The sequence below is a fragment of the Macaca nemestrina genome, chromosome 2 (assembly GCF_043159975.1).
Source record: "Macaca nemestrina isolate mMacNem1 chromosome 2, mMacNem.hap1, whole genome shotgun sequence".
Taxonomy (NCBI): domain Eukaryota; kingdom Metazoa; phylum Chordata; class Mammalia; order Primates; family Cercopithecidae; genus Macaca; species Macaca nemestrina.
In genome coordinates, this window is record NC_092126.1 from 16451080 (window position 1) to 16473871 (window position 22792).

A 22792-nucleotide genomic window follows, 5' to 3' on the forward strand; every position below is an offset into this window, starting at 1 on the left:
ATATATCTTAAGTATTTAGATAACAAATGACCAAAAAGAAGTAAGAATTCCTTCTCTGATTACATTCTATTTTCTAACTCTGGGCTAAAAGACTGACCAGGATTCACATTTTGAGGCAAACAGTGAAGACCAACTAGAAAAGACACAGGTTGTCAAAATCATCATTTAATAACATTTCTTGGTATGTATAGTTCTTACTGTGGTGGAAAAATTAAGAAAGTACATAGACAATTTAAAGGCCTTACTTTAGATTCCCCACCTTATCATACAAATTTCCTGGATTTCTTTTGTCATCCTCATCACTGCTGTCCTCCACAGGTGGATTTTCCCTTTTCATGTCATCCCCCAAATAGTGCTCAAAAACATTTGAAAAGGCAATGGCAGACAGCATACACACGACTGGAGTCAAAGTCAACATCAGTCGCACCATCACTCCAGCAAAGTAGACAGCACTGATTGCATATAGAGCAACTGCAAAGACAAATTCTCTTACAATATGTCGGAGGGAAAAAGTTCCCAGGAAACTGAACTAGATACTTAAAACCACACTATAAAACCAATCTGGAATTATATAAATGTCTCACAAACGATCTAATTGTTTCTAAATTGATACTATTGACCAACTAATTAGCCACATTTAGAAATTATAGCTAGTGTTCACTAAATAAAATCTACATATCCACAGTTTAGAAAAATGTATATTATTCTAATTTAATTAGTTATGAAAAATTAGACTTAATTCATTATTTGTCAATAACATCATAAAAAATCCATAGCTGGCAGAGAAAAACATATCTGTGCATGATATCACCAGGCAAAATAAATATATAGATTTTAAATCTATAAAAAACCAGTGCCAAAATCTGGCATGAAGCCTGCTTTAAAACAAAAACGGGATAAGAAGAACGTAAGTTATCAATCAAAGGAGGAACCGGCAAAGTTACTGCCAAGAAACTTAAAAAAATTTTTGAAACAAATTTCCAATAGCCAGAACTTTCTGGATAACGTGCTAATAACCACAGGAAAAGGCTCCATTTCTGGCTGAAGGCTATGTATGACTTTACAAATTCAGTGAGTCACGTGAGCTCCTATCTTATCTGACGCTAATTTTTTTCTGACTAAAAAGTATATCACATCATATTCTTAACTGTGTATCTCCATGAATTTGTATATATACACACCTGTGTAACTACAACCCACAGTGATATAGAACATTTTTATATGTCCTCATGCCTCTTCTCAGTCAATAACTATCCCCTCCCCTACAAAGAAAGGTAACCACTATTTAGACTTCTAAAGAATTAGTATTCTTTATTCTTGAACTTTACAGGAATGTAATCACATAAAAATGTTCTCTTTTGTATTGGCTTCTCTTAATTCCCCATTCTGTTCTTTTATTGATTGCTGTGTTGTATTCCACTACAGATACATAAAAATTTATTCATTCTACTGCTGATGACTTTGGAATATTTACCATTAGGGGTTACTGTAGATAAAATTACTAGTGCATTCTTACACATGCCTTCTGGTAGATATATGCACTCACTTATCTTAGATATATACATAGGAATGGGATTACTGAGTCATGAGGTTTAAGTTAAATCTTCTTGAATGATGTAGTATTAACAGGGCCTTATCCAGGGTCCATTAACCTAGAGAAGAATGAGTGTGCCATCCTTTAAACTGAACCCCTACAAGTGCTGTTCTTTCTTTCCTGATTCATATGTCACTCATGGTCCAGGCCCCATAAATGTACAAGTTTCTAGCATTACAAATTATTGACTGGTGTGATCCTGTGCACGTGATAAAGCTTTTCTCAGTTTCAGTTTTTATCTTATACCAAACAACCACGGCATATTTCATGTGTGATTAAATCACATAGAAGCCTTTGATATCTACTTATTTTGTCCACTTGTATTAGAAATATCAAATCCTAAATACTTGGCTTTTAAATATTTTGTATTTCAAGTCTTATTAGTTGGAAATATACAAATCTATCAATGAAGAGGATGTTTACTGAAAGGTGATCCTTATTCCGTTATAAAATGGACTTTGCTCTGAAATCTGGAAGATGAATGTCCCTAAAAGCTTCTTCCTAAATAAAATTTTACTCAGAAAATAAAGTCAAGGCTATTGTCAACAAAGTTAAAATTTTCAGTTCTCAAACACAAACTATAATAACATTAACCTCTCAGAAACCATAATATACTAGTCCTAAATTAAAACAATCAAAATACTTAATACAAATTCAATGAATTTTTTTTTTTTTTTTGAGACAGAGTCTCGCTCTGATTCCCAGGGTGGAGTGCAGTGGCTTGATATTGACTCACTGCAACCTCTGCCTCCCAGGTTCAAGTAATTCTCCTGCCTCAGTCTCCTGAGTAGCTGGGATTACAGGCATGTGCCACCATGTTTGGCTAATTTTTGTATTTTTAGTAGAGACAAGGTTTCACCATGTTGGCCAGGCTGCTCTCGAACTCCTGACCTCAGGTGATCCACCCGCCTCAGCCTCCCAAAGTGCTGGGATTACAGGCGTGTGCCACCATGCCCGGCCTCTCCATGAATTTTTCTTGGTTAAGCACCTATGCAAAATAAGGGAGAAAATGTATGTCGAATATACAGAGTCAAACAAAGAGAAACAATAATTTAAAGTAAATAATCTCAAAAAGAAAAACAACTATTCCATATCAAAGTATTCATTAAAAACCTCTCTTACCAAATACTCTTTCATCGTTGATATTTTTGATGCAGAACCAAAGGCCTGCTGGGAAGGTACATACAAGAATATGTAGATCAAAGAAGAAAGACACCCAAGTCGTAGGTTGATGCTCAGACACTGATGCAATAATTGGAATGTGTATTTTTGCATACCTGGTATTAAAAAAGTTAATATTGTTTACAATTACGTGATAAAACAGTTGTTCCTTTTAGATGAAGAAATCTTGTTTGGTTGTATAAATGGTACCTACTCCTTTCTTATTTAAATATACCTTCCAAAGTAACCAGCTATACTGGATATAAACCTGTTTGGTCTATGTTGGTAAAACTAAAACTAATATGCAGTCTGTAAAATTGAGAGAATTATCTAGATCCAGACGTAAGAATGTTGGCTCTGAATTCCAATACAAAAATCTCTGTTCAAATGGCAATTTGTTCTGCAGTTTAAGTCAGCATTTTTCATGTTTGCATCAGTGAGTCTCATTACCTTTTGGAATTATTACTACAGACTGAATATCCTTTATCTGAAATGCTTAGAACCAGCAGTGTTTCAGATTTTAGAATATTTGCATTATACTTATCGGTTCAGCATCTCTAATCTGAAATTCTGAAATGCTTCAATAAACATTTCCTTTCAGCATCATGTTGGTGCTCAAAAAGTTTACGATTTCAGAGCATTTCAGATTTGGAATACTCAACCTGCAGCAGAAATACTTTACCCAATAATTACACCTTACACAAAGACGATGCCTTGCTTGACACAAAGCTAGCATGGAGGCAAGTGAAGGAAATGGAAAGAACTGAAAAAATTATTACTGAAACACTCTGAGATTCTAAAGTAGTCAATTAAAGTTTAGAAATTAAGAATAAATGTAACTGCACAAGTTAACCTAGCAATTTAACCTAATCAGAATAACAGTCTACAACTTGGGTTATCCTTCAAATTCGTTAGTGATTCATAGGCTGAACTCTTGAAGTATGTGTCTAATTGTTAGTTCCAGTCATTCATGCATAATTCGCTCATGTCCTTTAATTAGACCTGGACACAAGTCCTTCTGGTATCACATCAGAAAGCATGTCTGTTCAATAAATTTTTATTGAGCCACCTGGGGAGTAACAAGACAGAACAGCAGAAACAGAGGAGGGGCATAAATTATAATCAATAGATGTTTTCTAATCTCCAGGAAATCATTTTAGAGACAAAAAGTTTTACTGAACTAGTCTAATTCAAAACCAAACGTATTAACTCATTTTCTAACAGCACTCTAGAAAAACCCCATAACAGATATATATTCTCTGTTTCACAGATTTAAAAAACTTAAATCAGATGGTATTAGAAAAAAATTAAACTTTCTTCCTATCTATGGCAATTAAATTATAACATAGTATCCTTAACAATTCTTAAGAATAAAAAATTATTACTAAAGATGAAAATGTTACATGGTAGGTAAAAGAAAAATCAATCTTTAAATTGCACAAAGTTTACCTAAATATTCTTACAAACAAAACGGAAACAAGGAGTTGCCCATGCAGAACAGAAATACACAATGTACATTTCATACTAAAGGTGCATTCAAAACAAGTATCATAACAAGATAAAATACAAGGAATTTAACATTTACTAAACCAGCATCTTTGGTACTTTAGAAATGTTGCCCAAGAACTGAATGAAGCACTGACAAAAGAGATAAAAACCAAGGAAAAGGGGTATTTCAATAAATATGACACCAAACAACAGAACTGCACTTACCCAGTGTCCCACAATGAATAAAACCTGCCGCTCCATGGTGCAATGTAACCTTGGAAGAAAAAACACAGAGGAAATTAACCTGCCTTTTTATTATTTTGTAAATCTCTTATTGCCTTTATGTTTATTGTTAATTACAGACAGACTTAAACTAATGTTCGAAGAATTTCAGTTTGCATTTATAGATGTATTTCGGACAGTTGGCAGTCAGAAAAAATAAGGTAGTGATCAAATAAAAACAATATCCATGGAGAATCCATTTCCAGAGAAACCCACTTGAGATAAAGTTGTACAAAGTTTTCCAATTCTCTTAAGCTTTTAGTTGACTAACAATGCTAAGGCATTAAACAAGACCAGATCATTTAAAAAAAAAAAAAAAAAAGGAGTTTGGGGGGGCAGGGGGAAGGGAGTTTCTAAATGATCTAATTCGTATGCCATATCTCACCAGATAAATTCAAAGATGATTTTAAACACTCATGGCTTTTACATTAATTTGACAGAATAAATTTAGAAATAATTTAATTTGTTTCTAAGGACTGGTAAATCAAGGTTAGAGGGTAACTTAGAATCCAGAAGCAGACTGAAACTGATTCTGTTAGTAAACTGCTGAAAAGTAGGGGAGAAAGAAGGAGTGTGTGTGCATGCAAGAGAAAGTGAGCATATAGTAGGTAAATAACAGTTCTGATTTTTTCTTTTTTCTTTTTATAGTTTGGGACTATTCATCCAGCAAGAGAAGGATGCTTTAAAGTAGATTTATAAGAGCTTGACGCCACAAAATTAAGATACACTGTTCAAAAAAAAAAAAAAAAAAAAGAAAGAAAAAGAAAAAGAAAAAAAATCACTTTGTAGTCATACTATTACTCAGATTTTAGAATGTTTGGCTATTATTCTTGTATTGTTTGTACAGACAGTATTCACATCCTACAGGTGATAACACCTACCTGTATAAGTCAAATAGATGACACTAAGGAACACAGCACCTGCGGCTAGTGATACACTCAAAAAGAAAAGGGTCTGGAACTCTTGTTTTGTTAAGCGGTCTCTCAGATACTGCAAGAAAGCATAAGCTTGCAGCAACGCAAAGACACCTAATTAAAGAAAAGGGTCATATAATCAATAAAGCAGTTTTCCAAGGCTATTTAAAAACTTTCATTTGAAAGAGCTTCTTTGAATGTCCTGTACCATTCATATCAAAGACTAGTTATTTCATTTAGCCAACATTTCCTTTGTCAAATGACAGCTGCCCAACTAATACATACAAAAAATTCTGTCACTTTTTTTTTGTTTTTAAATGATCAGACTCCTCACACATGTACCAGGCCGAAGGGAGAAAAATTCCCATTTGAGTAACAAGCCTATTTAACACATTAAGTTCCTCCCTTTTCCCTATATTTTAGGGGGGTTTTCTGGGGTGGAGGGAAGTAATTTTTTAAAATCGTTGAAAAACAATTCTCCAATTTGTTTTGCTGAAGGATACAAAGACTTAGGATCAGGATAATCTTGATATATAGTTACTATTTTTAACTGAATAATAAGATGTGACCTTAATTACTTAGACGAGATTCTAAATTAGCATCAGGGCCCACGCCAAATTATGGCATCTTGGCATTTGAGAAACCAGCAGAAGCTGGGAAGTCTTTCTCATCTTTTCTGTTTGTTCTCCCCTGAGGCAGGTCATAAAATAATTCTCTGACTTTCCTGTAAGTAGGTTATAAGATCCTCATTCCAGAGGGGTCCTTCTACTACCCAGAGGAAAAGATGAAGACACAAGAGATACCAAGAAGAATATGAACAAATAGGCTTTAAGTTCTTCCCAGTCTATTGCCATTAGATCATACTTCTCTTTGTCCAATCTTATTTCTACATGACTGTCCACTCTTCATCAAACCTAAGCATAAAAATAGTTTCCCCGCCTTTTAAAAATGTTCACTTCTGAAGACTCTTGTGTCATGTAAAATTCAAGCTTTTCTCTTAATCTGTCTTTTGTTACAGATAACAATCTTTTCTCCCCTACATTAGTAAACACAAAGGTGAGTGCTAAGATATACAAAACTAAAGGAGTAATTGCAAAAACGGATTCTCAAAAAGTACAAAACATGATACAAAAATATTAAACATAAAACTTTGTAAGAATCTTCAACCACCTAGAACATTAATTTTAAAAAATAAATTTAATTTTAAGGGTTGTTTTTTAAAAGTCCATTTTACAACGGTTACGTTAAGTATTATCAAAGATTTAGAGTTTAGGAAATGTTGTAATGCAAATGTGTAAAGACAGGTGACTGTGTAAACAAAGACATTCTATTCATTATTGTGTACACAACACTAAATACACATCTCTCCGTGTCTCAAATTACTACTTGGTAAAGAGATGACATCCATTCAGAACTCTAAGTATAACAGTAAGTTAGTGATTCTTAACTATTCTGGGAAGATGGGGATTAATTCAGACTCCACTGAGAATCTGATAATAAACTCTATAGAAACACCATGTCTGAAAGTTATATATTGCTATCTATATAATATCAGTGTACAGATATTACAAATAAAATAACTACCCGCAGACTTCCAATGGGTCATGAACCTTGCAATGAGAATCTCTGATAAAATTTTTATCTACAGATTTCCCATAATTGTGACTCAGATTACTTTGGTTGTCACTGCAACAACTAAAATGATCAAAAACTGTCATCTCTTGGAAGACTGCCAATCACACGTCCACATGTTCTTTAGAAGAAGGAAAATACGTATTTTTTCATACCTGCAGCTGCCATGTGTTCACTTGTTCTGATTGGCTGGAATCCCACAAAAGGTATCTGCATGGATAATATTAAACCCACAATGTAGAAAGTGCTATATGCTATAAAGACAAAATAGGAAACAAGGATAATTTACTACCACCATTAATTACCTAAAACATAAAAGTATATGTAAATCCTGTTTTTTAGCAAAGTATTAACTGAACTTAAGAACAGAATCTTGAAATGACTTTTATTAGATGTACATTTGTTAACCATATATTACAGATTGTGAATATTCTATCCATTTTCAAAAAAATTAGTACTGTATTTTGCAGATCGTTACAACAGTTTGTGAGACTTGTGTTGCACTCCTTTCCCAGAAATGGAATCAAGTTTGTTTTGATCTACCATTAGTAATCATTAATATGACTCAAGAAGCCAAGTAATATATACATAAAATTAAGTAAATACCAGTCCTACTGGCATTAATCCAAAATACACATGACTTAATACTCATCACCACTGCCAGCATGTGTGAATACCTGCTACTGTCTCAAAAGCTCTCAAGTATTTCCTACCTTTTTATTATCCCATAATACTCTTTGAATAGTACTATGAGTTAAATAAATTCATATGTCCACCAAGTTTTCTGTAAAGAACTAAGTACACAGAAGTCAAGCCATTTATATACACCAGCTACTGAATTTAGCATCTAATAAAGGAAACTCACTTCTTTTCACACTAAGTATATTATAGTATTCTCGTCAATCTAAATTAAGTTTGTCAATCTAAATGGACAAGGAAACTGGGGAGGGATTTACAATTTGTGTCAAATACTTGGTTTATATGCACAGACCACTGTTAGGCAACTGATTAGAGAGAAAGTATTTGAAGTCACTGAAACTAAAAATTCAGTAGAAATAAAGATAAAGCCCATCTGAGATAAGTCAATGTAAAAACTACTCCATTTATACAGATTACACATCATTTATACAGATTATACATAACTTAATTATACATCATTTAATGCATACCATTTAATAGTTTTTGGCAAATAAACTACTCTATCAAAAACAAAGATTGGGGGTATATTTAAGAATACACAATACACATATTTGTGTATCCTATATACTGTGTAGCACAGACTACTGCACACACTTTCCTCCTCACTCAACTTAGATGAGAAAGAATATTGATTTGCTTTTAAAAGAAACCCATCTAGAGAAGGTAAGTTATGGGCTACTGGTTCAAATATTAAGTTGCCTCACAATCTATATGATGAGATGACCATAGTGTTAGGAAGACAGTAAGAAGCTCATAAATTTAATAGGAAGGACCAAAGTAAGTAAAGTTTTCATTGACTCAAGCTAATGGAGGACCAGCTGTCTAGAGAAGACAACAGAAGTAATCCATCAGATAATGTTCTTTCCAAACACATTAATGTTGGAATGGAATTACCCTCTGTGACATACCCAAATCCAAATGTAATCAAAGTTAAGTAAGAATTTCCCCATCACATGACCTGAAATGTCTACAAATTACAAATCAGCCTGTTGAAGCCCTGATAAAGGAGAGTTACAGAGGCAAAAGAAAAAAAAAAAAAGAACCATGCATACCAACGTATAAAGAAAATTAAAAACTGAGAAAAAGATCACTATGTAATCCTGAACAACTACTTAACAGCAAAAGCTTCAGTTTCCTCACTATAGAATATGGGTTGGACAAGACTTGTAGATCCCTCCCAACAATTATAAACTAATATTCTATTGTCAACAGGCCTTTCAGATATCCAGAGCTGAGAAGTCAAACCCTAGACAAACACAGAACACACAAAGGCACAACGAGAAATTGACTACGCCTGAGAAAACCTTATGTCATTTATGTTTTTATTATAGCTAAGTCCACTTATGTTGAAACACCACAACCACCTCTGAAACTGGATTTCTTTCTTCTAAGTACAAATAAACATTGAATGCTGTAACACTGTCACAGAATTTAGATTCAGTATAAGAAATGAAACAAACTGAATGAAAAAGCCCTCTTAAAAAACTGAGGTGAAAGTCACACTACATAACCATTTTAGAGAGAACAATTCAGGGGTATTGAGTACACTCACAAGGTTGTGCAACCACTACCCCTCTATAGTCCCAAAGAATTTTCATTGCCCCAAAACAAAACCCTACACTCATTAAGCTCTTACTACTACACATTCTCTCCTATTTCCGCCCATGCTAACCACAAATCTGCATCTGTCTGTATGGATAACTGGTTCAATCGCAAAGGTAATAGGTGTTGTTTTTGTCTTAAAGTAAAAAGTGAAGAAGTTTCCACCCTATTTATTTCCCTATAAGTCACATTCTCCAGAAATAATCACTAGCAGGTATATGGGTACACAAATATATATTCATACTCATATTCATTCATACTTTCTCTCTCTTCAAATGGAGCCACACTTTGCTTGACAATGTAAAAATTTTAGCAATCACGTTTGGTAACTAAAGATGAAGTTTCCTCTTAGACATTGGCTCAAATTCATTTCCAGGCATATTGGAAAAGAAGAGTAGACCTGACAATACTCTCAATTGGGCACTTTCATGCAACTTCTCAGAGACATTTACTGTCATTAGTAAAGCAGAAAACACTTTATACAGAAGCAAATGCACTGGGGGTTAAGTTAATAATAAGAGTGATGGAGAGTTCAAGAAAAAGAAAATATCACGAAATGAAAAAGCCCAGGTGGGACTTTAATTTGTATTATTTGGTAAACATACGTTAATGCTAAATAAACTAATAGAAACAGACAAGTTTTAGACAGTATTTTACCTTGAAACTTCCTCTATCTCAATTAGTCTCATTCATACCTACTTACCAGCACCAATGAAACAAATTTGATAAATGTGATATCTGCAACATTCCAAACATAAGCATTTACTTTTAAAAGAACTGGACCCAAGTCCCTATTTTTTACATTTTTTGGATCACTGATCCTGAGATGTTTACATATTGGAGAGACATGTTTTATGTGATAGCACTCTTCAGTACACGGATAGACTGTTTGAACATCCCTTATCTAAAATGCTTGGACCAGACGTTTTTTGGACTTCTGGAATACTTGCATTATACTCAACAGTTGAGCATACCCAAACTGGTGATGCAAAACAGGAAACGCTCCAGTGAACATTTCCTTTGAGCATCAAATTGGCACTCAGAAAGTTTTGGATTTTCAAATTAGGCGTACTCAACCTGTACTTCCATTAAATAAAGTTGAAGATTGCTTGCCAGATAATATGTCAAATACCACAAATACCTTGCTTAATACTGACTGCTCTGCTTGAATTTGTAAAATTACACATATATTGCTATACCTCAATTTAAATATCATTTATAAATCTACATTTTAAGACACAGAAAATAAGAAATGAGATACATTTGAGTAAAAGAAATGGTGAAGTAACTCAACTCTTAAAAATAAACACAATCTTGGCCAGGCGCGATGGCTCACACCTGTAATCCTAGCACTATGGGAGGCTGAGGCAGGTGGGTCACTTGAGGTTGGGAGTTCGAGACCAGCCTGACCAACATGGAGAAACACTGTCTCTACTAAAAATACAAAAATTAGCTGGGCATGGTGGCATATGCCTGTAATCCCAGCTACTTGGGAGGCTGAGGTACGAGAATCGTTTGAACCGGGGAGGCGGAGGTTGCGGTGAGCCGAGGAGATCACATTGCACTTCAGCCTGGGCAACAAAAGTGAAACTCTATCTCAAAATAAATAAATAAACACAATCTCCACTGCAAAATGAAAACATATGCTTTTTGCCAGACGTTGTACTATAGCATCTAATACATGTTCAGAAATTACCCCTTCAATTTATGCATTTAAACATTAACTTTAGTATGGTCAATATATTCTAAAAGCAGAAAATCTTAAGATCAATCCTATCCTTAAGAGTCAGATAAATTGGTAAAAATCAGAGATGGTAAACAAATAACCATAATATTAGGAAGGAAGGTCATGTGACATTTGGTGGAGGGTAAGGCTCTATAAAACTTAAGATCTCTTCTCTTCTTGACATGGACAATGAAGAGGTAATTAATGTCTGGTACTGCTCTCTAGTGTTCTCAGAAGACCTCAACAAGACAAACCCACAGCCATCATTCTCTACCAATTCTCCTTCCAATGAACTCTTTAAGAACCCTGACTAAACTACTATATCCATCTATTACAACTTTCTATCCATCCATGTAAACCTACGTTTCTTACCCTTCAAGTTAGAATAAAGCATTCCATCAAACTGGTGAGCTCTAAGGAAATGCATGATACCAATAGTGTTGTAAATCATTTATTACATCATGAAAATGTTACCACACTGCCATCCTGTGGATGCACAGTTACTGGCATTCATTACTGCAGATCATAATTCCAACGTGTGAGAAAAATTCCATAAAAAATTACCATTAGAAAGATATGTACATACATATACACACACACATATTATTATTCTCGTTTATTCTTAACCAAAGAAAATCTCTAATCTGGGACAGATGAGTAATAATCTTCTCAAAAGAACGTAAAGATGTCTACATTCTTGGAAGTATTTTATATCCAAGGGTGGGATGAGACTGATATAGAGAATATACCATAGCCCTTGACTTAATGTGCTCAAGTAAAAGAAAAGGTACTGAAAAATCTGACTCAAATTTAAATGAAATTTTAAGTATTGAAGAAGTTTGCTGTTCCCCAAAGCAATCTTTAAGTACCTTCTTTCTGACAAGGCATTACAGCTTAGGTTGACAATACTCTTTACACTTTTAAGTTATCATTATAGTTTTTATGTAAATAAAGTTAGAAAAGGTTATGCAAATACTATATTCCCATTAACTTTAACCCATGTTAAATCACATTAGCATTTCTGAATTGCTTTGCTCTCTCTCAACCAAAATATTATCAGCCAAAAGAAACACAATGGGTAAATACTTTAAAATCCAACCAATTTTGCTTTATTATAAACAAATATGATTAAAGGCTTATGAAGGCTTTGAATACTAAAGATATTTTACTTCTTTGTAATCACTTTTGGTTAATGTGAACTCTGGTAGATATGCAGGGTAAAGAACAGTAAGAAACATGGATTAAAAAATAAAACAACAAAAAAACACAAAACACTGATTCTTCCTGACCAGCAGAGAGAAATATATGATTAACTTAACAGGCATACATAATGATAAAAATCATTTCCCTTTTCCAAGGACAATGCTCACTATAAACTATGTTGAGAATGAATCACTGAAACTTTTATTTTACAAACTCCAGACTTGTAAAAGCAGCAAGAAATTACTTGTTCAAAACACTTCAGTAGAGATACTTAATCACAACATTTTTAAAACAGCAAGTGTGGCTGGGTGCAGTGTTTCCCGCCTGTAATCCCAGCACTATGGGAGTTCAAGACCAGCCTGCCCAACAAGGTGAAACCCCATCTCCACTAAAAATACAAAAATCAGCCAGGAGTGGTGGCATATGCCTGTAGTCCCAGCCACTCAGGAGGCTGAGGCAGGCAAACTGCTTGAACCCAGGAGGCAGAGGTTGCAGTTGAGCCAAGATTACACCACTGCACTCCAGCCTGAGTGACAGAGAGAGACTCTGTCTCAAAACAAACAAAAAAACCAAAAACCAAAAAACCAAAAACCAAAAAAACCCAAAAAAACTCAGCAAGTGTATCTTGTACTGATAATTAAAATGAAAAAAATAATATACCAGGAAAAAACAAATCTAAACAAAGTACATCTTGGTTTAAGTTCTACCACGTGGGAACAATTCATTTAATTCTGGCAATGGTTAATGAAATAATATTAAAATATAGTGAAATTACAAATGTACTCTGTGTGTGTGTGTGTGTGGGTGTGTTTGGAGACTATGAAAAACTCATGGAATATACAATTTTTATGTAACTTAAAAGGTGTTAGGTAATGATCCTCAGTAACTTCTAGACCTAAGTAGTGACTATACCTAACAAATCAAGAAGCAGTAAAAACCAACTACTAGCAAATTTAATTCACTCATAAAGAAGAAAGTGAAACACACACAAAATAAAAAAAGATTTAAACCACAGGATATCACAAATCCTGTCACCACAAGTCATGCTACCACTGAAAACGTTTCGGTTCTTCTCAACACACCCTTTTCTTTCTTTCTCTCTCTCTCTCTCTCTCTCTTTCTTTCTTTCTTTCTTTCCCCCTTTTCTTTCTTGAGACAGAGTCTCTTTCTGTTGCCAGGCTGGAGTGCAGTGCTATGATCTCGGCTCACTGCAACCTCCGCCTCCTGGGTTCAAGCAACTCTCCTGTCTCAGCCTCCAGAGTAGCTAGGACTACAGGTGCGCGCCACCAAGCCCACCTAATTTCTGTATTTTAAGTAGAGATGGGGTTTCACCAGGTTGGCCAGGATGGTCTCAATCTCTTGACCTCGTGATCCAATGTGCCTGGCCAACACATCCTTTTCTTAATGTCGACTACTACTATCATTTAACTGATATCACGAAGAATTCATAACTACTTCTATGCAGGAGTTAATTCTTCCGGACTATGAAACACACATGTCTCAATGGGAAGAACAGACCTTTAAAGGAAATCTCACTCAGGTCTATTCTTTTAGATAATAAGAGTACCAAGTGATTTATTACATCTTTTTGGCTTGTAGAACATGAAGACTGTTTCTATTCACTGAAAAAGCCTTTTTGATCAGGCCAATAATTATTGCTACAACATAGGTGAGATCCTTGCTCTAAATATCCTGAGTTTTAATATAAGGAGATACTGGAGGACTAATCCTTGTGAACTACACAATGAGTCATATCAGCAGCATAGGTGGCGCAAGCAATACCATCTTGCCTTTGTGTTTGAACTTTCAGTTGCCCCCAACCCCAATAACCTCTAAAATATCCACTGGCAAAGCTGCAAAAAAGATCCATAAATACCGTAAACCGATCTAAGGGAAATCCCATCTCTTCTCCCCAATAACTAGCTTCAATGCCTGTTACAAACACTCATCTTGAAAACTCACTTTATGTAACCAACACTGAAACTTCTAATTTTAAATGAAAATCTATGGAAAAAATGGCGGAGGGGAGGAGTGTACTTATTATAGTCCCCTGTTTGCCTGTCTGCTCTTGGCTCACTTACCTTGAAGGTACAATAAAAAGTAAAGGCAAAACAATTAATGCAAGTAATATATTCCATCTGTAGAAGAGTAATCTCTTGTCTTGATAAAACTTTATCTGCCACAAACATAAAACTGTACAGTGTCTTACTGTTTTCAATACCTTAGATCAAAACCATCAAAACTACTTGTTTAATTACATACTGAATATCACTGTAAATAATGGGGTGTAATCCCAAATATTTTGTGGCAATAAAACTTAGCTATATTAAATAAAATGCTGCTGGGCACAGTGATTCATGACTGTAATCCCAACACTTTGGAAGGTTGAGGTGGGAGGACCACTTGAGCCCCAGGAGTTCGAGATCACCCTGGGCAACTTGACAAGATCTCCTTTACCATTTCTACAAACAACAACAACCCCCCCCCAAAAAAAAACAACAAAAAACAAGAAATCAACATTTTATTTGCTATAAACCCTGTACGTATTTGACTTTTTCAACTATACACACTTATTCAATTATATACATTTATATTAGTCTGTTCTCACACTGCTGATAAAGACATACTTGAAACTATGTAATTTATAAAGAAAAAGAGGTTTAATGCTCACAGTTCCATGTGGCTGAGGAGACCTCACAATCAAGGTGGCATGCAAGAGAGAAATGAAAACCAAGCGAAAGGAGTTTCCCCGTACAAAACCATCAGATCTTGTGAGAGTTATTATTCACCACCAGGAGAAGAGTATGGGGAAAACCATTCCCATGCATCATTTCCCACCGAGTCTCTCCACAACATGTGGGAATTATGAGAACTATAATTCAAGATGAGATGTGGGTGGGGACACAGCCAAACCATACATTCTGCCCTGGCACCTCCCAAATCTCATGTCCTCACATTTCAAAACCAATCATGCCTCCCCAATAGTCCCAAAAGTCTTAACTCATTTCAGTATTAACACAAAAGTAAAGAGTCCAAAGTCTTATCCAAGACAAGGTAAGTCCCTTCTGCCTACGAGCCTGTAAAATCAAAAGCAAGTTAGTTACTTCCTAGATACAATGGAGGTACACGCACTGGATAAATACACCCATCCCAAATGGGAGAAATGGGCCAAAATAAAGGCGTTGAAGATCCCATGCAAGTCCAAAATCCAGTGGGGCAGTCAAATCTTAAAGCTCCAAAATGATCTCCCTTGACCCCATGTCTCACACATCCAGGTCACGCTGATATAAGAGGTGGGTTTCTACGGTCTTGGGCAGCTCTGCCCCTGTGGCTTTACAGGGTACAGCCTCCCTCCTGGCTGCTTTCATGGGCTAGCATTGAGTGTCTGCAGCTTTTCCAGGCGCATGGTGCAAGCTGTCAGTCAATCTACCACTCTGGGGTCTGGAAGACGGTAGCTCTCTTCTCACAGCTCCACTTGGCAGTGCCCCAGTGGGGACTTTGTGCGGAGGCTTCAAGCCCACATTTCCCTTCCCCACTGCCCTAGCAAAGGTTCTCTTTGAGAGCCGCCCCACCCCTCCAGCAAACTTCTACCTGGACATCCAGGCACTTCCATACATTCTCTGAAATCTAGGTGGAGGTTCCCAAACCTCAATTCTTGACTTCTGGGCACCTCAACACCATGTGGAAGCTGCTGAGGTTTAGGGGTTATAACCTCTGAAGCCATGGTCTGAGCTGTACCTTAACCCCTTTTAGCCACGGTTAGAGCAGCTGGGACACAGGGCACCAAGTCCCTAGGCAAAACACAGCAGGGAGGGCCCTGGCCCTGGCCCATGAAACCAGGTTTTCCTCTTACGCCTCTGGGCCTGTGATGGGAGGGGCTGCTGCAAAGGTCTCTGACATGCCCTGGAGACATTTCCCCCATTGTCTAGGCATTATCAGTTGGCTCTTTGTTACTTAATGCATATTTCTGCAGCCTGCTTCCATTTCTCCTCAGAGAATGGGTTTTGCTTTTCTATCGCAGTCAGCCTGCAAGGCAAATTTTCCATCACATTGTCAGGCTGCAAATTTTCCAAACTTTTATGCTCTGTTTCCCTTTTAAAAACGGAATGCTTTTTAACAATACCCAAGTCACCTTTTGAATACTTTGGTGCTTAGAAATTTCTTCCACCAGATACCCTAAATCATCTACCTCGAGTTCAAAGTTCCAAAAATCTCTAGGGCAGGGGCAAAATGCCACCCATCTCTTTGCTAAGACATACCAAGACCCACCTTTACTCCATTTCCCAAAAAGTTCCTCATCTCCATCTGAGACCATCTCAGCCTAGATTTCATTGTCCACATCATTATGAGCATCGTGGTAAAAGACATTCAACAAGTCTCTAGGAAGCTCCAAACTTTCCCACATTTTCCTGTCTTCTCCTGAGCCCTCCAACTGTTCCAGTATCTGCCTGTTCATCAGTTCCAAAGGTGATTCCACATTTTCGAGTGTCTTTTTGGCAGTGTTTCACTCTACCAGTACCAATTTACTGTATTAGTCTGTTCTCACACTGCTGATAAAGACCTGAAACTGGGTAATTCATAAAGAAAAACAGTTTTAATGGATTCAGAGTTCCACGTGGCTGGGAGGCCTTACAATCTTGGTGGAAGGTGAAAGGCACACCTTACATGGCAGCAGGCAAGAGAGAAATGAAAACCAAGAGAAAAGGGTTTCCCCTTATAAAACCATCAGATCTTGTGAGACTTACATGGAACAGTATGAGAGAAACCACCCCCATGATTCAATTATCTCCCACTGGGTTCCTCCCACAACACATGGGAATTATGGGAGCTACAATTCAAGATGAAATTTGGGTGAGGACACAGGGTGGGGACATAGCCAAACCATATCAACATTTATTATCAAATTTTAAAATTATCAAAAAAACACCTATTACAGGTTATATTTTAATTGCTATTTTGCACTTTATAACACACAAGTGTTATTTCTCCATTATGTTTCTCAAAACCAAAAATAGCTGAAAGTTTATTTTCACTTAAAAAAAAAAAAAGAAGGAACACTCCTTTGATTCACACTGAGGTTTTACGCCCTCAGTCTTAATACAGTAATCATGTCTCCTACCCTCTTGAACTCTTTTGTCTATCTGGCTATTCCTCCATAACTTTAACACCAACAACAAAAGCAAACACTTAAATAGTACTTTTTTGTGTTCATCTATTATTAAGCACCTTTCATACATTAACCTATAACTCATTAATCCTTAACAATCTGTAAGGTAATAACTATTATTGTCTTTATTTGACCAATGAGGACATTAAGGCCTAAGGACATCAAATGACAGTAATTTGTCCAAAGTTAACAGTAGTAAGGGAGCAAGAATTGAATCCTACTAGATTGACTCTGGAGTATGTACTCTTACCTTCAATGTCATGGTACCTTTTATTTATGGTTACATTACCACAAATTTTAAGTCTGCTTCTAGACTATTCTGTCTTCTCAAGATCAAGACTTAGCTCCAAAACTTTTAAAAGAACATGGTTAAAGTCCAAACTGATTTTCACAAATTTTTCCCTATTTCCATTTTGATCATATGCTATTAAATTGATTACATTGTATAATATACACTCCTTACAGGAAGGTTTTTTAATTCATCTTTGTATCATAATGGCTAGCACAAAACACAGTATTTATTTTTTCAACACTTAATGAACATATGGTGAGTGAAATTTGCTTTAATTTCCTCAATAGTATGGTAGAATTAGACAAAATAAATTTCAGAGCTTCCAGCCCTTGTATCCTGGAATTTTTTTTTTTTTTAATCCTAGATTTTTTACATGCAATTTTTTAAAGTTTGTTTTTTCTAAGTTAAACTAGCATTAGCTGTGTTCTGTTTACAGCTGTCAAGTATAAATGTGACTCCTAATAATTTGGCTTTACTTTTAATGTACTCAATAATTGGATTATTTCTTTATTCACAAAATATATAATGCCCATAATAATCTGTACAGAAATAAAGTAGGTAGTATGTTTATAAAACTTTACTTTTAATGATGGTTCCCAGCAAATATCATCCAAAAAACACATTTTAGACATAATATGAAAAACAACTGTTACTCTCCTCACATCACTGCAGAAAAAATAGACAATACCATAAACAAGCTGTTCTAGTGACATTTCAAAAGCATTCATCAATATTAGAAATTGATTTCTTCTCTGTGCTTAAATTACTAACCTAATCTAGTTAATGCAGCCCTTGAGGTAAAATTCTTATGTCTATAAACCAAAAACCAAGTCTCATTTATTATAAACTTAACACATACTCATTGTATGTATTTGGAAAGCAGAAAATTTGGAAAGCAGCAAGAAGTATGAAAAAAAAAAATCGCTGGTAATCCTTACTGTTTTTTATTAACATTTTCCCATGTCATCAAAAACTCAAAAAGATTAAATTTAAAGGCTGCATAATATTCCATATGGCAACACTGCAATTAAAAAATCATTCCCCTATTGGTCATTTAAGTTAGTTCCATATTTTCACAATTACAATTTATACCACAGTAAATATCCCTATATTTGTCTTCATATCTTTAATAATCTCCTTATGACATGAACACAAAGTATGATAAGCTTTAATCAAATTAGAAAGCTTAAATCACTTCACATCCCATCAGTTTTACTGTGATTTCTTGCAAGAGCCATTCCTTCTACAAATGCAACATAAGGTTTGGGTGTTCCTCTTAAAACAGTAGAATCCTATGCATAACATAATTTTTAAACATTTACTTCCCAATATAGTGAAATTCACCAAGTCAAAAATATCTCTTAACAGAAAATTAAATTTTTCCTCCCAAAATTTCAAGTAGAGACGGCCTCCCATCTCAGCTTTTCTTACACCTCCCTTGCTCACTTCCCATGCCACTCTTCTACCACTATACATCCACATTACCTCCCATGTGCCTCCTTTTCCACATGTGAATAAACTTTGACAGTTTTCTGTGGTTGTGTTACAATTGATTTTAATGACACATGCAAAAAATCTACTCAAAGAGGACACAATTTTTTCATAATTATTTAAAATAATTCAAGTCATTTAATTCAATGCTTAGAATACAACTAAACTTTTAATTAATATAATTTTGAGTTTGACATTTATCAATCATTATTTTTTTACCTAAACATTTGTGCTCAAGCGGAGGGAGAACAAAAGACAAAGGATGTTACGTGCCAAAATCAAAGAACTTTATATACAAACACTTTACAGTGCTTCCATAGTTTTAAGACCATTAAATTAGGAGAAATTGAACTTAAATCCTGACACACTCTGGATGAAGGAAGAGCAACACTTGCTCTATCATACTACTTTCCATCCATTTACAAGTAAACCCTATGAAAGCAGACTAGAAATCATCAAAATACTCCCGGATAATTATAAGTAAAAGATTACAAGTTGGGTAGAGAGGAGAATTTGAACAGCATGAACATTAGCTTTATACACACATACATCCCTAACCCATTTTATTTATCTTTCTTCTCAAAATACTCTCAAGAGTCAACCAAAGTAGTATGAATTTCATATTTTTCCAGAATGACAAAAAAAAAAAAAAAAAAAAAAAAAAAAAAAAAAATCCCAGTTACCAAATACAAAGGCCTTTCTCAAATTCTAATCCTTTGAAATATTGGTGCTAAGGTTAAAGGGGAGTTGGACACTGCCTGAATTTTAAACTTTTATGTAGAATACACTTCCATCTGACCATTTTAACAATATACTTATTGGACTACTTCTGACATCTCCTTTGACTCTTCTTCCTGAATCATGGCATTTCATAAAGTGTATTTCTCTGTCTTCTCTCTCTTGTATTCCTCTGACCATTCAATTCCCAAGATTCCAGATTTTTACAATTAAAGCAACAACAAAACACCCTCTTAGTTCCTTCACTGTAACCTTTTAACTTTAAAAAAAGCTTAATCTATTATTTTTTATTCTCCTTTCTGGATCCCAACTACTGTTTATAGTGTTTTTGGGGTACAGAAATACATAGGTTTATTTATTTCAACAGTAAGGTTATTTGTTTATATGAGAGGCACACAGATTTGGTGGATTTTAGCATCATGGGCCATTCATTCAGTCATTCACGCAATCACAGACAGGTCTCCTCTGTCACCCAGGCTGGAGTACAGTGGCAAGATCATAGCACAACGCAGCCTTGAACTCCTGGACTCAAGTGGAACTCCAGCCTCAGCCTCCTGAGTAGCTGGGATAAGAGGTGTGAGCTACTATGGCTGGCTCATTATAGGCTTTAAAGCCAAAATCTGAGTTCAAGCTTCAGCCCCATTATTAGTTAGCTATATGATATTTAGCAAATTATTATGTCTCCTCTTATTTCCACATCTGTAAAATGAGAATAATAGTACCTACCCTCACAGTATCCAATGAAAAAAGTATGCTGAAATGGCTATAAATGTAATATACTATGCTTTTTTTGTTGTTGTTGAGATACAATTAATATACTATAAAATTTATCTTTTAATAACCTATCCAGTAATGGTTTTTGGTATATTCACAAGGTTGTGTGACCATCACTACTATCTAATTCTAAAATATTTCCTCATCCTCGAAAGAAATCCCATATCCATTAATAGCCACGCCTCTCCTCTCCTCTCCACTATTCTCCCCCTCCTAAATTCCCAGGCAACCACTAATCTACTTTCTGTTTCTATGGATCTGCCCATTCTGGACATTTCCCACAAACTCTACTTTCTGTTTCTACAGATTTGCCTACTCTGGACATTTCACACTAACAGAACCATACACTATGTGGCCTTTTATGTCTGGCTTTTTTACATAATGGCATAAAGTTTTCAAGGTTCATGTTGTAGCATGTATCAGTATTTTATTCCTTTCCATGGCTTAATAATACACCACTGTATGAACATACCATATTTTATGGTTTCATACAGTTGACAGACATTTGGGTTGTCTTCATTTTTGGCCATTATGCACAATAAACTCTGCTATGAACATTCACATAGAAGCTTTTGTATGAATATATGTTTTTGGTTCTCTTGGGTAAATACCTAGGAGTGGAACTGCTTGGTCATATGACGAATCTATGGTTAACTTTTGAGAAAAGTTAAAGTCATATGATGAATCTATGGTTAACTTTTGAGCCAAGCTACTATGCTTTTGAAAATGAACTTAAGATTTATCTTTGGGTTATTGTTTTCCAACATGATTATAACAGAATTGTATTATTTTACTAAGACACTGGTTTCAGTTCACAATTGCTCTCTAATTCCTTCAACCCATAAAAGTTCTAACCCTATCATGGAAAATGAGATCTAAGGCGAAAACATCATCTACCGCTAAGCATCACAGTGAAAATATTGTTTTAAAACCTGTAGAGAAAAATGAACATTTTTCTAGAGACAACAGAGACTCAATCTATTAGTACATTATCCAAAAAAGAGCTTTTGAAAGCTTACTAAACTGCTTACTTTGAGGATGTCAATCTCTTAGTGAGTTGAATTCAATACAAAAAATGTGAATGATTTTCAAGATGATAATTCCCATTCCCCAAAATTAAGGGGAGGAAAAAGTGCTGACAAATATCAAACCCAGACTAATTTCTACAAAACAAAACAAACAAACAAACAAACAAAAAACCCAAAAAACAACTTACCAAGGAAAAGTTGATGACAAAGCACTTACATAAAAATGTCTGACCTTCTTATCAATATAAACAGCAAAATGAACACAAAATTACTTTTACCTTTTCATGCATAATATTGACCAAATAGAAATATCTCTTCAATAAAAAGAATGTATACAAAGCATCTCTTAGCTGAAAGATGTCAAAAATCAAATTACTTACCTATGTAGACTCTTTTGCTGTATCTCTGCATCAGTAACAACACAAATACATGCAGTGGAATAAGATTGATGATAAATACATAACCACCCCAAGCAGAGACCTATAGGAAAAGAAGTGCTAAGTTAAATTTATTATTTTTACTTTTTAAAAATATTTAGGAATCTAAACATACAATGAGCAAATATAAACATGAAGATTTTAGCAATTTTGAGAAATGCTTAAATAAGAACTTACTAACCTATGAAGAACGTATTCCTCATTTTTATTTATCATTAAAATAAAACGATCCCACAAATCCAATATGCTTTTCCAAATGCACTGGAGAAATGTTCAAATTAAATTAGATTTAATAGAAAAGCTGAGAGTATTATAATTTGTGAATTGTCAGTAAACAAGCTGTCATAGAGAAGGAGTTTTAGGATATAGATCATAAATTTTGAAAATAAAAAAGTTTTTACTTCACCCACTTTTTATTACAAATTTGTTGTAAGAAAGGTCACTGAGAGTAAAAGCAATGAAAGGACTCATTGACAACTAAAAATAATTCAGATGACATGAATATGCTTTGAGATTTCTCAAAAAAGTGCTAGCTGGGCATAAATTTTTTTCTTAAAAACGGAT

The 22792-nt window shown here is 35.0% G+C and overlaps 1 protein-coding gene across 3 annotated transcripts in view; it reads right to left on the bottom strand.

Moving 5' to 3' along the window:
• The window catches only part of LOC105470958 (STT3 oligosaccharyltransferase complex catalytic subunit B), a 104108-nt gene that overhangs the window by 15014 nt on the left and 66302 nt on the right, over nt 1-22792 (bottom strand). For all 3 annotated transcript variants that reach the window (XM_011723324.3, XM_011723325.3, XM_011723326.3), the window contains exons 5-10: nt 22172-22271; nt 7227-7325; nt 5407-5553; nt 4469-4517; nt 2717-2871; nt 260-471 (exon numbers count right to left, since the gene is read on the bottom strand). In XM_011723324.3, coding sequence (XP_011721626.2) covers nt 260-471; nt 2717-2871; nt 4469-4517; nt 5407-5553; nt 7227-7325; nt 22172-22271 — 762 coding nt within the window. The remainder of the gene's footprint in view (nt 1-259; nt 472-2716; nt 2872-4468; nt 4518-5406; nt 5554-7226; nt 7326-22171; nt 22272-22792) is intronic.